This window comes from Xiphophorus couchianus, chromosome 20 (assembly GCF_001444195.1).
Source record: "Xiphophorus couchianus chromosome 20, X_couchianus-1.0, whole genome shotgun sequence".
NCBI classification, from domain to species: Eukaryota; Metazoa; Chordata; class Actinopteri; order Cyprinodontiformes; family Poeciliidae; genus Xiphophorus; species Xiphophorus couchianus.
In genome coordinates, this window is record NC_040247.1 from 14,310,957 (window position 1) to 14,330,878 (window position 19,922).

The 19,922-nt window shown below is 36.0% G+C and overlaps 1 protein-coding gene across 1 annotated transcript in view; it reads left to right on the forward strand.

The window, feature by feature from the left end:
- The window catches only part of tex264b (testis expressed 264, ER-phagy receptor b), a 35,825-nt gene extending 18,575 nt beyond the window's left edge, over positions 1-17,250 (forward strand). Inside the window, exons 3-4 of the mRNA XM_028003751.1 lie at positions 8,046-8,211; positions 16,403-17,250. Coding sequence (XP_027859552.1) covers positions 8,046-8,211; positions 16,403-16,683 — 447 coding nt within the window. The 3' untranslated portion in view covers positions 16,684-17,250. The remainder of the gene's footprint in view (positions 1-8,045; positions 8,212-16,402) is intronic.
- The last annotated feature ends 2,672 nt before the right edge of the window (positions 17,251-19,922 follow it).

The following is a 19,922-nucleotide window of genomic DNA, read 5'->3' on the forward strand; positions in this document are numbered from 1 at the left end:
CATTTTCCAATTCCTGCTTTTCTTTGTTCAGAAAAATTGCTGTATCTTTGTGTTTGGAGGAGCAGCCCATAGTTGTGTTATCTATAAAGACATTTTCAATTCCCTGCGGCAACTGAAGGTGGCTGGTAATGTCATCCACAAAGCAACTTTTAACAGCATTTGCCGCCTTCTTAACTTTAAGCTTTAGAAGCAAGTTATTGTATATTTGCTCAAGTAAAGTTGCTGCATTTCTTTCTATGCTGTAAGCATTTCTTAAGATAAATCTGATGTATGTCTTCATCTTCACTGATCCATGTCACCAGTTATCTGAACTCAAAACATACCTCTGGAGATATGACCAGAATGACCCTAAAATGACAGCTGCTCTCAAAATTGAGACAAATATATTCCCTTTATGGAGTCGCAGTACATGCCCTGCAAACTCAAGAAATATGAACGCTGTTCATATTCTCTAATCCCCTTTGCCTCAAATAGGACACACACTCAGGGATATGAACAGTGAGCCTTTGAAACATTTCTCTTACCAGTAAGGGTTGCTGATATTTCTCCACAAAAACATAATGTTGTCCCATATCAACACTGCATGTGAGTATAACTTTATTCTGCCATATTTTGGCTCAATTCAAGCTGCTGTTATTGGATTTTTGTGCCAGTCACAGAATGCCCATAACAAATATCAAGTTTGACCATAAATCAATAACTGTACTTGGTATCAGGCCACATTGGGCCAAATGTTGATGATCAATTTTGCCATAATATCATCTGATCTAAAATGTAATATTTCAGAAACTTGCGTAGAGTGAGGGGTAAAGTTGTAAATCGATCATCTACTGGTGTTGTGTTGGATCCAGTGGCAGGAAGGCTGGCAGATAAATCTAGAAAGCGCAAATGAATAGTGAGAGTAAACTGAGAAAGTCTGGTGAAAGACAACTTTTAATAGATTTCCAATGTCAAATTTACAGAAAGGGATTGGAGTGTTTTCCAGCTACTGGTATTGATGGATCCCACTACTTAACCTCTGTGGAAAAGTATACTCTTGGTTGCACAATAGGAAACTCTAACTGTCAAACCTGTGTACACTTACATTCAGCTGTGAGAGATTGGATGGAAAAAAGGTGAAAGGTGAAGAAATGGAATAATATGTTCAGAATTGTGTACAAAAAATGCTTGGATACGGGAGGAGAAAAGTCTCTTTTGTCCTGCTGATGAAAAAACAGACCGCATCTTTAGCCTTGCAAAGTCACTGAGGCAGTTGACATGTGCTTTCCTATACTGTAATCTTAAATAATTCTTTCTCCATTTAAAGACGTTTTAATGTGTGTCTTCATGAACAGCTCTAATCTTTAATTAGGGCACTGTTGCCTGGAAACATAGCTTGTCTGATTTTAAGTCTTATTCGCTGTTAGTTTTAGTTGTTTCTTTGTATTGTTGATTTTAAAGATTGATTTCTAAAAGCTTAGTCATGGACTGGTTCTGCACATTAGTGTTTGACAAAGGAGCCTATCGAAAGGACAACTGTGTCATTTTTTTAATGTTTTGTCGCTGCTCAAATAATTTTAGATGAATGACAATATGAAGGTCTTACTTTAAACTTCACTGTTCATTGCTAAACTAGAATCTTCAGCATGGGAATAATGGAAATATTGGGTTATTTTGACAATGTGTTACTCCAGCGATCCAATCATAAGACAACAAGTTGTAAAATAGATGGATAATTTTTGAGAATTGTTTTGGTCCAACAGATAGATTCAGCTTTTATTGGACTTCATGCTGGTCAAACATCGATAATTCACATAAGTTATATTTGGAGGTACATGCTCTTTTACAATTCTAGAAATATCTGTAGATCTTTTAATGGTAATTGTGAACTATACATTTTGACTTCAGCTTATTTATTCAACAATAAAATGATGAAGTATGGGATTCTTGGTACTGTTTACATGAGATTAGATTTAAATAATTTTAGAAGCTGTTGGAGACCAAATAATTAAGATTTTAAGTTTGATTCAGACTTTTCTTTTTGGATCTGCCTGTTGTCTTTTATTGTCAAAAGATAGAAATTGACTATCAGTTATCAGTTTATTTACTTCTTATACATATGGTTCATAGTGACTAATAACAGGCATTGTTTTGTTTGGAATCTAAATAACTAATATCAGTTTTCATCATTGCAGCATCTGATTAACTCTGTGCACACATATGTCACATGTAATTTATTACATTTATTTGACTTAAAATTTTATTCAAAAAATTATTAGGGAAGTTTGCAACAATCTTTTGTGTTCATACCAGTTTGAATAGCTTTTGGTTACATCACCTGCTTATTAATAATTATGCACTGTGCTCAGTCTGTGTGATTTATTTTTTAAATGGTCTGTCACCCTTTCATAAGACTTCAAATTTAAAGAAATGTGTTGCTATGTCATTTCCAGTGGCTGGACTTGTAATGAGGCTAAAATGCAATCATGTTTTCAAGCTGGAGAAATTAAGCAGCTGATATTTTATTTGTCCAAATAGTCATTCCTGTGCTGCCAGGGAACAAAAAAAAAAACACCTTTAATTGACCCTGCTGCTACAGACTGCCATAAGCGCTCTCCTGAGCTTTGAGGTCATCGTACTGCTTTGAACTTGTAGGAAAAATATCAAACAAAAAATAACTTGAACACCATTCACAATCCTCTATGCAATTATGAGTGCTAATATGAACTGCTTGTCTTTTTGTTCCATGTATTCTATTCATAGGACACAGAGAACTTGAGGTCATTGTATAGTTACAACTATAGAGGGTCGGTCTTTTGTTTTTTTCCCTGTCAGTGAAGGAAAAGCTTCACAAATTTTTTAAATTTACATCTGTACATGACAGGTTTATTCTTGCAGTAGTATTTATTGAGTTTTGTAACTTTTACGCTTCTCACTATATTATTCACATTGCTGTCTAGTAAAATGTTAATTTAATCAAGGAAATAGAACTATTAGATCCATATAAGTTGATGAATGTCAAAAATAAAGTATCACATATTTGCCAACAGAGATTACGCATCAGACTGAAACTACATTTGAAAGGTGGATATGTTTTGCTAAATAAGTCTATGCAGAATTGATTATCCTTCAGTTTCCTTTATTCACATGAAAATGTCAGAGGCATTAATTGACCTTCTTGCTTGTACAAACCGTTTTTTTTTTGACAGTAATGAGAATGATAGTGCAGCTTCTTAGTTTTTAAATAATTTGTAGTGTGACTGATTTCTAGAAAATCTTTGACTTGTCAGGAAAAAATACTTGTAAATGCAATATACTGTACATATATATATATATATATATATATATATATATATATATATATATATATATATATATATATATTCTCGTCAGTTTTAAAAATAGATGTGGGTGCCTTTCCAGCCTCATTTACATGTTGCTCTGTGTTCAAACCATTAGCTCAATATTCATGATAAAAGTTAGACTTATGAATCATAATTTTTTTCCCCACATTAATTATATTGTAGTTTCTATGCTGATATATATTGAATCTGTTTTGCGTAATTGCTTTTTGGCTGTGGAGGCTAGAAAGCAGCTGCTGAATGAGAAAATGACATCAAATGTACAATATTTGGTTTTCTAGCTGTGCAGGCTTTGGGGTAAAGCGCAGTACGGGAAGGACAGCTGGACGTTTTCTTGATGTATTTGTTTATACTTGGAAGTTGGAACTCCACATTGCAAGAAACATCTGGATTGCTTTTTGAAATTTTAATTTTGACTTGGGAAATAATTTTAGCACCATAGTTGAACTCAGTATATAATATGAGTTCAACTCATATTAAATCTATAAACCAATGGGTCACTGGTCATCTATAAACCAATGACCTGTTTATTGGCACTTCTGATGGTTTCTGTGTCATTAAATCAGTACAGCCTCCGTTAGTAAACATGTAGCTACAGTGTTCGAATTTACAAATGTGAGAAGTATCTTGGTATTGACTTGAGTTGCTATTTAATCAGGTCGGCTAATGTTTCTAGCTTACATTTGCGACCTGAAGAAGGCTGGGTGGGATTCATTCACCAATATTCTTAGCTACATCTCCCTACAGAAAGCCACATACTTTCTGTTTTCTGCTAATTGTCATTTAATTTTCTGATCATTAATTGTCTCAAATTTTGCACACACATCTATATACACCCAGAAACAGCTGCATATTTATATGTCTTGGTTTATTTATATGCCTGGGTTTTTGTCTCAGGCCGATAAAGGAAGTCAACATGAATATCCAAATGTTTCCAAGGGAAAAGGCACTAATAATTCATATTGTTGAAATTTCTGAAACTGACAACATTGTTCTTGCTGACAGCAGTGAGAGAGATTGCCTCTGCTGCCATAATTGGGTTGAGACAGATGGTAAGTCAGTTGATTGGATAGAAGTTGTCTCTCTTCTGTCTAAAAGCCTGTCTTGCCTTGGTCTGTCGAATCTACAAACCTGGTTCTCAGATGTCTGCTACCTTCCTCCATATTTAAGCGTTGCTGGCTGTCATTTCTCTCACCTTTCTTGAATCTGGGACAACAGCTGGAGGCACTGAGACTGTACTCGCAGGAACTGTCAAGAAAGAGTTATCAAAATGTTCAACTTTGGGTGATAAATGACAAGGTTTTACATTTTTCTAAAACAGTTCAAATACTAATAATTTAATTAAAAAATCAGTCATACAGAGGTAATTTTTGGTAGCTACAATGTGTTGTCTTTTTAGTGTATCAGCACATTAAGCCAGGAAAGTTGATAGTAACAGGGAATAGCTGCCTGAATTCAAAACAAATATTCATTTTTTGAATAACTGTGCATACAAAAAAATGACGCTGTGAATAAAATGCTAACAATCCTAGAAAAATGAATGTGAGACTTCCATCATCTGTGGGAGGAGAGGTGAGGAGCAGTTAAAAAACAATTGAAAATGTGGATTCATTACACACAGAGTGATACATTTCAAATGTCTATTTTTGTTTTGTATTGTTTTTTATGATTATGACAGTCATTGAGCCCATTTGCAAGGATGTAAACCACTAAAGGTAATTACTAAAGAAGCTGGCTGATCAGATTGCTGTATTGATGGAAGCTTAAATGGAAGGAAAAACTGTGGTAGAAAAAGCTTCACTATTTTCATTGACGACCATAGTCTTGAGAGGATTGTGAAGCAAAATCCATTCAAGCAGACTGAGTTTCAAGAGTGACCACACACCTGTATCCTTAACAAGACCTTCAGCTATCCCATTCCTTGTGTTAAGAAACTCCTGAGCCAGAGACATCATTAAGTGTTTTACCTGGATTCGGGAGAAAATGGATTTACAGCTGTTCAGTAATCCTGAAATCAGACTGAACAAAATTTTGCTTTTGACTTTTAAAAAACCAGATTCCCAGAGTCTTGATGAAGATTAAGGCCCTGAATCCACCTTTCTTAAGGTCCAGTGTGACGTTTCCACAGTCAGTGATGATTTGAGGATCATGTCATCTGCTGGTGTTGGTTCATTGTGTTTTCTCAACTCCAAAGTATAAGCAACTAACATGATTCCTGCCAGAAAATCCTGCCTTTTTTCCAGCAGGATTTTGTACTTCCCCACTCTACCAAATGTACAAATACCATCTATAATGATTAGTAAGCTATGGTCAATAAGCTATCTAGGTCAAATGACTCAATGCCTCATACTGTACAATACATTGACATGCTATTATCAGTTGTCTGAAATTTCTCTATTTAATATCCCCTTTTCATTGTACTTATGCAATATTCATATGTTTTGAGAAAATGATATTATTTACATTATCAGAAAAAAAGGCTTAAATTAAAAAACTCTCTGTATTCTGAATCTATATGAATACAATTTTCACTCATTCATTTGGTAAGATGCATCCACATCTCACTTAATTTGAGATTTGTTTAGCTACTTAAAAGTATACTTGCTTTCAGTGAAACAACACTTCAGGTCTGTTTCAGTAAAGCGGCACACAGCTTCAGGCAGAACCCGAACTCTGGCTGTAGAGTGCTGTGAACCTGGAAGGGAGGGACTTACCTACCTGTTAATGAGACCAAGGATGGTAGGTTTGCAGAAACATTTTCTCTTGGGATGAATGAGGGTCACAGCAAGTTCCTTCAAAGTTGTGGAGTTGCAGGAAAAGAGCCCAGCAGATTGTCAGACCTCAGCAGAGATGGAGTGTTGTGTTTGCTGTGGAACTCTGAACCAGCTTTTTATCTTTGTGAGGGGTGAGGGTGTTGGAGGAGGCGACCTTGGCTAACACCTGTACAGTCTGGAGAAACAGATGGGACTGAATTGAGGGGATGTGTTACTATATTGATGCAGTGTATACTGATTAGCAGCCATGTCCAATTTAAGTAATTGTCAGTGTGTCACATGTTAACATATATTAATCTTTATAGTCAGTCTCATAAATGATCAAAAGTCGATCTAGTATGATGAATCCACTGCCTTTCTGTTGCCCCATTTCTGTTATGTACTAAACTAAGAATCAGAAGGTTTCTGTATGTTTCTCAGGATTTAGAATGTATTTAAAATCAACAGGAAAAATGAACAATTAAGCTAAATAATTCAATCAGAATCAACAAGAACTGCAATACATGGAATCAATAATCTAATTAATTAATGATCAATGAATTACTCACTAAAGATTGATTAAAAGAAAAGATTAATAATCAGGAATCAGCATCACTCTGAAACCGGGTTGAGAATATGAAGAGGAACACACTTTAAGACAACTAAGAAGTGAGGCTAAGTACACATTCACATCTGCAGTCGCTACAACACCTGAGGAGCCCAGAGGAAATCTCTCATCCAGGCTGACTTTGGGCTAAAAGTCCAGTTTGTTTAATTATATCTCTTCTTTAACAACGCTGCTAGATTCAGAATTTTGTTTCTTTACAAACAGTTTGTCTGTCTGTAAATTCAACAACTAACACCGAGAAGCTGGGAACTCCTTCTGTCCTGTCCTACATTTCAAACAGTGTCATCATGTTTCTTCAGATCACCTGGTAGACAATCTTCTGGAATTTTGCTTTTGGTCTGGAGAGGGTGGTGCCAGTGATGAGTTCAGGAACATTAAGGGAAATTTAGCTTCCAGTGGATTAGATGCAGACCAGTTATGGTTAATATGGAGATTGAGCCACAAGTAGTATCAGCATTGCCATTTTAGACTTTGCACATGGAAAAGGCACAATAACCAGAATATATTTGGTATATCGCAAGGAAACAATGACAGAAAGAGATGGAGCGGGGGAAACCCACCGGTTCAAGGACACAGTCTTACCACCATCGCCTTGAACAGAATCTGTGCTTTTGTTTGGGTGCAGATCATTTTTTCAACATTTCATTGAACTTGTATAAGAACAATTAATAAGTTACTACATTCACCATCAAATGTCCAAAAACATAAAACTTTATAATAGCAATAATACGTAACACCTAAATTAAGAAATTACCACCTGATTAAATGGAGAAATTTGATTTGGGAAGATGGTCAAGATTACTTTGTTTAATTTAAAAAATAAGGATTAGCTATAATAGGGATGCATTTTATTGCCTTTCATTGCATTTGCATAACTTAATTCATCTTAATTCAATTGATATTATTTCTGATTTTATTTTAGATCTTGTGTGTGTTTGCGATTTCATAATTAACTAAATGTGATTTTAGGTTTATTTTTAAACATATTCATTTGCTAATTACCAAAGCAAATTAATCTATTTTAGAATTATGTGTTTGTAACTACCTCTGGTATTTCCTAATTGCACATGTGATTCAATTTCCTCAAGTCTCTAGACTGAAAAGTTATTTGTAATTTTTTAATTATTGTTCTCCTGTATGATTGTTGATTGTACTTTGTACTGCATTTGAACAATAAACATGAGAAATGTTCATAAAGTCAGATGTCAAATAAATGGTGCATCATTTACAATACAATTATATTTTTTTCAGTTAAGTTGGTCACCTACTTGAGGTGTTTCTTCGATATTAGTAACCACATTTTGTGCTCCATTTCTCCTCCAGGAACGAAGGCTTTGCGCTCACCCTTTTCTCGAGCTCTACAGAGATGGTGAGATCCAGTTCATCGTCCCTCTGGCTCGGCAGGGGGATTTTTATGTGCCGGAGGTACGGCAGGCAGAGAGGAAGCTGTCAGAACAAGAGGAATTTCACAGTGATACCGACATCTCAGGTACACTATCCTTTTTATGTTGTGGGGCACTGGCACAAACAGATGTTTGCATTTTTGTTGAATTTCTTTATAAGTGTCAAAAATGTCACATGGCTTGAAGGTTTTTACATGAGTGAAGATTTGGTATTGCAGGAATAATTGCATATTTCACTTTTTTATTTTGTCTAATGACAACCACAATCTTTGTGTTTTTTATTAGGATTTGTATATTAGGCTAACACAAAGTAGCTTATAATTGTGAAGGAAAAGAAAAAAACTTACATGGTTTACATTTATTTTCTTCTTCCATTTAGAGTGCCTTCACTCTGAGTCCCCTAAGAAATCTAGGGCAGCCAATTGCCTTAAAAATCACCTAACTTGTGAACAGTCATGTCTTTATTGAAAAGAGGCATGAAGAAAGCTACTGTTGAAAGAAAGTCATAGGTAGTTCCATTTGCAGTTTGCCACAAATCCTGTAGGGGGCAGAATAAAGTCCCCTTGTCAAATGAGATTAAAACTGAGCTTTTCTGTTGTTGTGCAAATTTCTTTTATCATAGAATGAGAGTCTGTTCCAATAACTAGAGAAAGATTAAACTAATCTTGTTCAAAGATCCATCTCACTGAACACAGTCCGTAGAAGAGCCCCGAACAACACAGATCGCATAATTATGTAGTCACAGCAAAAAAGAACACACCCCAAGACTGAACTTATCTTCATTACCAGGTGTACAACAGTGCCACATGTTTATCCACTGTCATGCAACTGCCCCTCACCTCATTGGAGGGAACGATTTTTAGTTAAGACTTTTCGTTGGAAACCCACACCCTACATGTATGGCAGGAATTGAGAGCTGACAAGGCTTCCAACAGAAACTTCTAGTTTTTCAGTATCAGTCACTCATAGTTGCAGGCTCTCTCACACATAAACAGCGACAAACGTTAAGGAAAAACATTCATATACACTAAACACTATCAATCCTCATTTAGATAAAATTAAAATGAAATAGTTAACATTAAATTTTCTATTACACTCTTTATATGCTGAATGCTGCATGCGAAAGAAAACTAAAAATGCATCATCTGGAACACACTGTCCCAGCTGTAAAATAAAGTGGTGGCAGTATCATGCTGCCACTTCTCAAAGTCCACACCTAAATGCATTTGAAAATTTATGACCGTTCTTTGTCTAATCTGACTGAGTTTAAGTTATTTTGTTTAAAAGAATCGACAAATTTTCAGTTAATGGGTGTGCAAAGCTGTTAGAGACATTTACCATAAAATAACTGCAGCTGAAAGTGGCTTTTCAAAGTGCTGATTAGCTTTAATACAAACCCATGGTGCACAAATCAGATTTTAGTTTTGTAAAACTAATTAAGAACTATCTTTCTTTTTTCTTCCTCTTTGGAATCATGCACAATTTTGTGTTGGTATATCGCATGAAATCCCCATAAAAATGTTAGTTTGTTGCTTTAACATGACAAAATATGAAAAAATCCAAGTTTCATAATTTAAGGTATAAATACTTCTATAAAGAACGAGTATTATGTCTCATCTCTTACTGACGATAAAGTCCTTATTCACACATAATACCGTACATGAATAGGAAAGGAAAGTTACACATCGAATTTTGCTGGTGTTTTTCCAAAACACCCTTCTCCTCAATAGTTCAATTAAGAATCGCTCCAGGTCAGCAACTGACCACAACAACAGTATTTAAGAGCACTGTGAGATTTAACCTGATCTTACTGAATCCTGATGCATCACAGCACTGTGACCACCTTAAGGCACAGCTGCTATAGTCTGTTTATATCTCTTCCTACTCATGAAGGAAATGTCTTGCTTTTAAGCGTCTATATGCTTTGATATGATTTCATGCTCAACAGGGAAAATTAAGCAAAACAGCCCAAACTGTAAATGCAAATGAGTTGACCTTAAAAATGTCCACAAAAATGAAGAGAAGAGATATTTTGTAAGAAAGTATGTCTTGGTATGCCATCTGTCCAGTCAGGCTTGTTGATGTTTTGGCTTGAATATAAGGGAATTGGACCTTGTATCGAATGCTGTTTTGTTTATGGGCAGCTCTGTAGAAGTAAACTGTTACTGACACCTTCTTAGGTGTTAATGAAAAGCCCGAACACAACAGTCTTTGCTGGCGCTGTGCTGCCACTCACCAAGAGGGTGACTGCAGCTTTAAGGACACCACCTGGGACCCTTGCTTTCAGAAAGAATACAGAGCACACAGACATAAATTTGAGATATAAAAGGTATTAAAGAAGTGGATGGAGTTATTGTTAGTTGATGATGCTTACAATAGATTTGTTGAAGCGCATAATTAATGTTCCTTAGATGCCACTAAGCTCTGTTTGATTTAAGTCAAGATCACATTAGATAGACAGCAAGTGATTAGCAACAACACTTGCTAATAATAATAACTTGCGCTATAATTATTGTTTTTTGGAAGGAAGAGAAATACAAAATGCTGAATTGTCTCCAGATGTTGCCAGTATTTTGCTCAGATTTGTTTGTTTTTAGCAGCCTAACAATAAGACCTTCTTGAATAGTTGATAATTTAAACTGTAACTCAATAAAAATGTGAGACTTTTTAATCACTTCCAAACCTTGTAACATCTTAGCTGAAGCCTAACCAAATCGTTGGGTTTTTAAGGTTCGGCAGCAGTTACGAGAACCCTTCGCGTGAATAATCCACGTAAAACATGTGACCTGCCCAAATCGTCAACATGTGACGCTGAAGGACCCTGCCCAAGTCGTCAACTTTTGACGCGAAGGGGGTACCCTTCGCGTCAAGGGTCAGACGCATGGTCAGAAATTGTCCTAAGTCGTCAATATATGACGAGTTGGGAGTGAGAACGTGTTGCAATAAGATATTCAAATTTTCATTCGGATGTAAATTCTATATTGAATAATTTTGGCACCTTTTTGCAACGTTATCAAACTCAATAAAATGCTTTTCTTTACTTGCATGATGACATCTCAGTTTTGTTAAAACTTAAAAATAACACTAAAAATAAAACAAAGAAAATATTACTGAATTTTAAAACATACCTTGTAATATTCTCTTTCTTTTTCTAACTACCCAAATTTACATCAATTTCAGTTTGAATTTCACTCAGTCTGAACAGAAAGCCAGACCCTAAACGTTCCCCTGTGAATCTTCTCCATTTTTCGCCAAAGCAAACAAGAGCGCTGCTGACAAATCCTGCTTCTCGTGTGTCATGGCCACAGTGCAGAGTGGAAGTGACATTCAGGTCCATGCCTCTGAATGATAATGTGACAGATAGTTGTGCCCCTGTCACACTGGGATCTTTTCAGCCAGACTGAGCCAGCGGAGCATTCAGGCCACTGGAAGCTTCTTCGGTCTATTGACACCCCGCTCCACACGCACTTGCACTTGACCACCCGTCACTGCCGCAATCCCCCAAACACTCGATAGCAATCCTGTCTCAGTGACCTTATCAACTCCCAGCCTCTGCACACATGGCTCCTCATACTGCCTGGCAGCATTCTAACAATTATCCTGTCAGTCCTCGGCATACTTCACTCAGCTGTAAAAGTGGTTTTGCGTTTTGTATCAGTGGTAGTTCTTTATAAACATGCTGCATTTGCTGCATTGGCTTGCTGTTTTAAGACTTTTGGGAACAGTTTCACGTTAAGCATCAGGTAATATTAAAGGAATAACTCACAGCTCAAGTCCAGCAGAATATATATCTAATTTTCAGTAGAACTCGGTTGTGTTTTCTTGTTTATGAACTTATTTTGTTTCAGCACATCTCAACTTCACTTCTGTCGAGTATCTTTAAAGCAATTATAAATTTCAAAGTGCATAGTAACTTCATAAAATTTATAGAAAAGAGCAGCAAACAAATATCAATAAAAGCAAAGAAGTATATGTAATCAAATGGACATTCTCCAACCAATTTATTGCATACAACTTTTTTTCATAATTTGCCTTTTGCCTTCACATCTGCTTTAATTTTGAATGCCATACATTTTACCCCCAGAGATATTGCCCCATACCCAGATGATAGCGTCACACAGATGCTGTAGATTCCTGCACATTCCATATTTAAAACTCTTGTTCCTCCAAATCCCAAATGATACCAGTTGGATCTGCTGTACCCTTTTGTGATGTTCAAGAAGCCTGGTTGAGACAATTTGAGCTTTATGACATGGTGCAGGATCCTCCTTGGAAACTCTGCCAGAAGACAGGCGCACTCTGGTCATAAAGTGATGTATGAGGTTAGCATCAATACACAGGTACGCTGCAGTGCTTAAGCAATGCTCACCCAAAGTATGCCAAAAAAAACATCCTCCGCACCATTACATCACCAGCCTGAACTGCTGATGCAAGGCAGGATGGATTCATGCTTTCATGTTGCTTACCTCAAATTCTGACTCAAGCATCTGAATGCTGTTGCTAAGATTGTGACTCACCAAACCAGCCATCATTTTTCCAGCTTGTTATAGTTGAATTTTGGTGAGTCTGTCACTCTTGTAGCCTTAGTTTTCAGTTGTCCCTTGATATGAGTTGGACTGATTGTAGTAATCTGCTGCCGTAGCAGATTACTACAATTTTTTTCTCCTAAATTGATTATTCTTTCTGTTTTGCTAAGTGATTAAGGAAGTAATCATATTTCTTTCAAAAAGTGAAAACTGAAAAATAATGAATTTGGGTAGGAAAAATACAAACTGAAAAAAGAACCAGAGGGATTTTATAGTTATTGAATGAGATAACACACAAGATGCCCCATTAAAATGTTTAAATAGGACCATTTATCTGTTTACTGGCACCTTATATATTCTTAGATTTGTTTTGGATTGGACATGTGGTTTTAAAACTGGATCTGGTTTAGGAGTTAAACTGAAATTAACATTTATTTTTACTTTTCAAATAAATGTATTGAAAATAAAGAAACTGTTCCTAAAATAATCTTTTTTAATGGTTAGTTCATTTTATTTCAGTTGAACAAATTTATGTTTTTTACATCTTAATTAACTTGCTCAAAAATAACTAATAATTATACTGCTGAATCAGAAGCCAGTCTCAGGATCATGTTGTTTTACACTTTATAGAGGATGCGTTATGATAAAAGAAAGATGTTCTGAAAAATAACTAAAATTTAAATCTGGAAAAGTATGGACATTTTAGATGGGAAAATGTAGGAACCTCTTTAAGTCTCAGATTTAATCTAACCTTATGTTATTCATTAGGCTTCAACCTATTTCCAATTACTGTGGGTTTATTCCTGTTCACCCAGACAACTTGTGAAATGTTGGATCCTGACTGGGTTTGAGGGATCTCTTGCTGTTAGATGATTAAACGGAGCTCACATAACCAAATTTTCTTACAGTAGGGGATTATTAGGTTGTACAAAATTAAATGCAGAAGAAGTGAAATGATCAGAACCCCTTAAGTTCCTCATAAGTTTTGGATGGATGGAATTGCCATAACTAAAAAAAACAACTACAGTCAGAGATTAACCTTTTTTCAGCTTTTATGGGGAATACGATTATGAAAATAGTATGAATAAGATATAAAAAAAATACTCATGTTTGAATCTGATTCTGCATTAGATTTTTAGATGATTATTCTTATATCTCCTCTTTTGCTCTCCACACAGCTTTTTCACTGACTTTTCTTCAGTGTCAGTGTAGAAATCTTCATTTTTTCAGACCTGACTGCCCTTCCCTGTTGCCAACTTAGCAACTTTTGTGTTGTACTTTTTCATAAGCATCTACCATCAAATCCTGCGGCTATTTGAGTAAACTTTAGATACTTTCTGCTAAAGAAACTTGATAGACCTCTCTCTCCTGTACAACATTTTTATTATTTTTTTTGACACTTCAGCTTCTGTCCTGTACCTTCAGCTGACCAAACAACAGCAGGGAGCTGCATATGTGAATCATATACTGCATCTCACTGATGCAACCATACAACCAAAATCAAAGCAGAGTCATTGTTTATCACGCTTACTTTACTTTACAAGCTGCTTTGAAAGATCTGTGGCCATTGGTGCTCAGCTTCTACATAACCTGTTTATAGTATACATGCAGTTCTATTAAGCTAAAGCAACATTGTAGAGAACCCGGTAATGTAAGAAATATATGCTAAAAGTTGCAGAGAAAGGTATTTAGTAGGTTCTGGTACTTTGCAAAATGTTCGTATTACTCAGTAGTCTTGAATTTTACAGCTGCCAACTTCTATGTGCCTGTTTAGGTTTTCTGTCTGACTGGACCATTGTAGCACACAGATATCAATCTAAATCTAAAGCAATCTAAACAAGGACTTAGTCTGGCTGCAAGTTTAGGGTTGGTTACTGATGGAAGGTGAACCTCTGCCCCAAATTTTTTGCAGTTTCCAGCAGATTTTGCTTAAAGGTTTGCCCTGCACTTAGCGCCATCCGTTTTGTACCCAGTCTGATCAACTTTCCTGTTCTGGCTTAACAATGCAATGCACACAACACTATACAGCCACCATTATGTTTTACTATAATGATAGACATTATAGTAGCTCTACTTTTAGTCTTAGGATTCTCTGAGAAAGGCTAAAATGATTTACAGAGAGAGCTTGGTCTGCATTAAGACTCTGTGTATTAAGCCTGACTCTCATGATTACCCAATAAAACACATTATAGTTCTTATTTAAGTTATGAACCATCTGTCAATCAAATTCATCTAGAGACCAGTGCTTAAACACACCACTAATCCTATAGCACACAAAATGCAAATTCTACCTCCAAATGAAGACATAATGCCTATTGTGGGTTTCCCACTTTAGATGGGATTTTTCTTTCTCCCCACTGACTGATTAAGTTTTGTGACTTGCTTCGGGGGCTACCAGCCAAACCGCTGCTCTTTTTGTCCCCATCGTGCTTTCTTTTTTTATTTATTTAATTTTCTCTTTTGTCTCATCAGCCCCATGCATGAGGTAGCTGTAAATTAATCATACTGAGCTTCTGGCTAAATTATAATTTACTTTTCTTTGCCTTTTTTGCGTGGATTTTCTTCAATAAAAATTGTACTACACTCTTGGTCTTACTGTCATAAATGCCATTTTTCCCACCAGTAACGTTTTTATATTGATGCAGTTAGAAGTCATCAACAATTAGTTTTCTTTCAAGGTCATTTAGTAGATTTGCTTTTTTTTTTTTTTACCCGGGTTGATTTTCTCTGTCAGGATTAACCTATTTTCTCCTTTTAGAATGTTGTGAATGTTGTGTTACATTCACAACATTCTGTGTTGTGAATGTAAACACAACACAGAATAAGTCTTTCTTTTAACATTTATTTCGGTGTTTTATTGAAGTCAGAAAACATCCAGAGTAAAAGTATTTGTGAACACTTCTGATCAAAACACACACTCAATATCTTTAAAAAAAATCTTCAGGTAATTTGACATATTTAATGATGCAATAAATGGGTTCACAAGTTTGTAAAAGATCCAGTAATGCGAAAAAAAAGGTTTCATTTCACGAGATCAGTTGGATCTCGACACCCGCACTGTTTAAAACCTGTAAGATATTTAGTTTCATTGTGTGTCGCTGCTTAGAACTGACTGAATTTTTTTGATAGATATATTGATCTGTAATAAAGAAGAAACGGAGACGAAAGGTCAAACAAACTGAATCGCTTAGACGTGAAACTGGCCCTCTAAGCCTCCAAGAAATTAACTGAAAAAACTCCCACCTCAGAGTAGTTGCTTTTATGATCCCATCCAATTAAAGCCTTAAGCTCGTTTAAGTTTCTAGTTAGCGACACCTCACTGCCTATTTTTGGCTTTCGGCTTCAACTAACAGCACAAGGTGTTGAAGCTGCGAGTTTGTTAACAAACGGAGAAATGTGAGAGGCAGATATGCTATAGCTGCCTTGTCATTATGAAACATGCACCCAAGTGGGGGAGGAAAGGCGAGAGCATTCTTTTTATTTTTTATTAAATTGAGATCCAGGCAATACAACAAAAGGAATCGCATATCACATGAATGATTGACCTGTTTTCTGGAAGATAAAGGCGAACTTGTAAGCGAGAGCCCTTCTGGACTCAAATCAAAGTGCAGCTCAAATAGTTCCCGCGGTGTTTTTGCTTGAATCCCAGCGTGGAGATTTTGGGCAGTCTTTCATTCCTCGTGCGGCGTTTGTTTATGGATGTCCTCTCACCATCTGTCCTTCCCCTGCCTTTGTTTCATTGCTGCTTTAGGTGCAGACTCCAACAGCGAATACAGTTCTGGGAGCGGCTTTCTGCTGTCAGACAGCAGAGAGACGTCATCGGTGGCGTCCTCCGTCCGCTCTGTGCCCGTTCGAGATCAAGGGAGTGGAGACAACAAAGGGAGAAGCTCCAGGGGAGCCCAGTTTAAAGAACCGAAGTGGGAGTGGAGTGGCGGAGTTCAGAAAGGGAGAGGACAAAATGGAGAGCCCAAAGAGGAGAGCCTGGAGGTCTCCACGGAGAAGTTGTGGGGTTTCGTTGGAGAGGAGGAGTAAAGATTCAGTGAAACCTATAAGCCGAGGAAGAAGAGAAAAGGCTGCTACGCTATATGTTGTTTTAAAATAACAATTCTTGTCGAAAACCAAAACCACCAACGGTGTTTAAAGAGTTTTAATGAAAAAGATTTATATTTACGAAAGTTAAAGTTTTCACTGGGCTTAATGCATTTTTATTACTGAAGAGTGTTTCAATTGTGCCTCAGATTAAAAGACAACTGGTGCTAGACTCTGCAGATGCATTAGCAGAAAAATACTGCACAAGGTTTCCACACAGTATCAGGGATCCAAAGCTTTTGGGATTTTGTTTGTTTTCATTTAGTGAAACCGTAAACAGTATCACTTTGAACAGGTTGTTCTTGTTTCAGAAGCATCGTTTATGGTTGTGCTCATTTCATAGTCTTTGTTAAAAAGAAAATGTAAATATCTGGATATTTTTTCCCCCTTTTTAATGTACAAAATTATTTGATATGTTTTGACAGTGGAACAATTTGTACTTGAAAAAAACAGATACCTGAGGTTTATGAAATATTTTCACTCTCTAGAAAAATAAACATTTTACTTGAACATTTACTTTTAGTGTTTTGTCTTGACCACATTTCCTCCTTTCAGAATGTTGTGATGGCTGGACAATCCTATGGAATCTGTACTTTGATTTAGTTCGGATGGATTAACAAGATGCCATTTGGCCATCTTGTGATCTCACACATGAGGTAAAATGACAACATTTTACTTCAGATGTTGTCAATTAACCTTTTAGATTTTTACAAAGCCATAACAAAGGTTTTTTTTTTTTACTTTCCCTCAAACTATTTTGTCATCCACACATTTGTTTAAGGTTTGTTGAACAATGTTTACTTCAGATTGTGTGTGATTATTGTACCTGTTCAATCAACAAGTTTATTTGTGCATCACTTTTCAGCAACAAGGCAGTTCAAAGTGCTTTACATCACAAAAACACAAAAAAGTCATAAAAACAACATGCAGTTGACATTTGAGAAACCGGTGACAAACATAACATTTTGACGAGTGCCATCATCAAAATCATCAAAATATTGGTTAATGTTCCATTTAAACAGGTGGGTTTTTATTTGAGACTTAAAGGCACTCAGTGTTTCAGCTGTTTTGCAGACTTTAAGTTTGTTCCAGAATTGTAATGCATAGAAGCTGAATGCTGCTTCTCCTCGTTTGGTTCTGATTCTGGGGATGCAGAGCAGACCAGAGGCAGAACCTGAGAGGTCTGGAAGGTTGATACAACAGCAGCAGATCTTTAATGTATTATAGTGGTAAACCATTCACTGATTTATAAACAACATTATTTTAAAATCTATCCTCTGAGCTACAGGGAGCCAGTGTAAGGATTGTACAATTGATTGTATTATGCCTGCAAACAACTACCCTTATTTATTAGTCCATCTAGAGAAGAATATGCTGATTTGTTATTTAACAAACGGTCTTTTATGATGCATTTTAGCTTAATTATGTATATATTTTTATAATTAATGCTTTTGTAATAGACTCGGAAAAGAAGTTCATTTTAAGCTGTTGTGAATTAACTATAATAATTGATCTTTCAAGCTTAATGACTTTTTGTTCATCTTCTTGTCACTGAATATTTGTACACTTTTTTTTTCCGATGTTGATTTTCTTCTGCTCACTGTTGAAGATTTGTTTGTGTCACACCTGTTTCATTTGATCTGAATCAATATTCAGCAACATTCTTCCTGCCAAACCTCCTCCACCTGTCAACCTGAGAACGTGATCACAGTCGGTGTGCATCCAAGACAAGTGGGCGAATCATTAATATTCAAATCACTGTAAGTGGAAGCAAAGTTCTGAAGCAAATCCATGAAATCACTTCCTATCAGGCTGGTAGCAGCTTTTTGTCACCCTGCAATATTTTATTTTTAATCTGATGAAGGCATCATACTAGGATATAATATTTTGATTTTTTCCCCTCATTGTTAGCAATCTCCAGCATGGATTTTATGTGTTAAACCAACAGAATGTTGCAAATAACAGTAGCAAGGAAGCAAATTGATATTTAGTTTACAAATAGGCATCCAAAAAGCATGCTTTATTCTTATATCCCTAAATAAAATCCATTCCAATTACCTCCAGAAGTCAAACTAATTAGTAAATGGAGTTCATCTGTGTTAAATCTGATCTCAATCTAAATCCAGTTGTTAAGACCTCGTTTGTATACGTTGAGACTAGCTTCTTAAAATTGTAAGATTAATACAATTCAAGACCATTCTAAAAAGATGGATGACTTTCAATGTCATCAATGTGCGGTGGATGTCAACCACTTTCTCTTGAGATGACTAAGGATTTTGTTTTTCTTTGGGTTTTACAATCAGAAACCCAAAAACTCTACAAGTTTGTTTAGCCTTTAAGGTAGAAACAAACAATGCATCGGATGACCTGTTGCCCACAATCTGATAACCAGCTTGGTTGAAAACAGGTTGGAATAACTTTGAAATATCAAGTAAAATACAAACACTGCAGTGGGATCTTCTGCAAGACAAAATTTGCATATTCAAGCCTCATCTGTCAGTTTGATATCCGAGGAAAAAAGTAGCATTCATGGAAATTTTAAGCTGCTTAACAATTCATTAAGCTGATTTCTTTTGCTGACAAGCGGTCATTTCGCTGAGCCTGGATGTTTTTTTTTTTGTTGTTGTTTTTTCACAGAACAAGGAAGCAGATAAAAACACAAAAGCACAAACAAACTGAGCCAGACCCTCAGAGCTTCAGAGATCCATCAATCTACTGTAAACTGGGCTTTGATTGTTAATTACCAAAGTGATGAGCTTTTAGTCATCACATAATCCACAAATAAGAAGATCTATAGGATGTGTTTACATTTTTAATCTAAATGGTGATTACTCCGAAGATGGAGTCAAGATCCCACAGGAGAAACTTAAATGTGATAGATGAGTTTGGGAGTAAACGCCGAGATGCTTTATCTGTGTAATTGTAAAATCCTCTACAAAAGTGAGTACACTTTACTTTTTGTCAAGTATATTCCAGGTTCTAACTGTACATTTTGTGCAAAAGATCTAGAAATTCTGTATTTGCAAAATTGCACATACTCTCTTTCAAGGTCAATGATAATTTGACAATTTGTGTCTCTCTTTTTTTTTTTTTGCCCTAATTTAGTTTGACACTTAATAATAAGCTAGAGAGAATAACTTTCGTGTAAAGTAACTCCTGACACCAAGGTAACAAGATGAGGG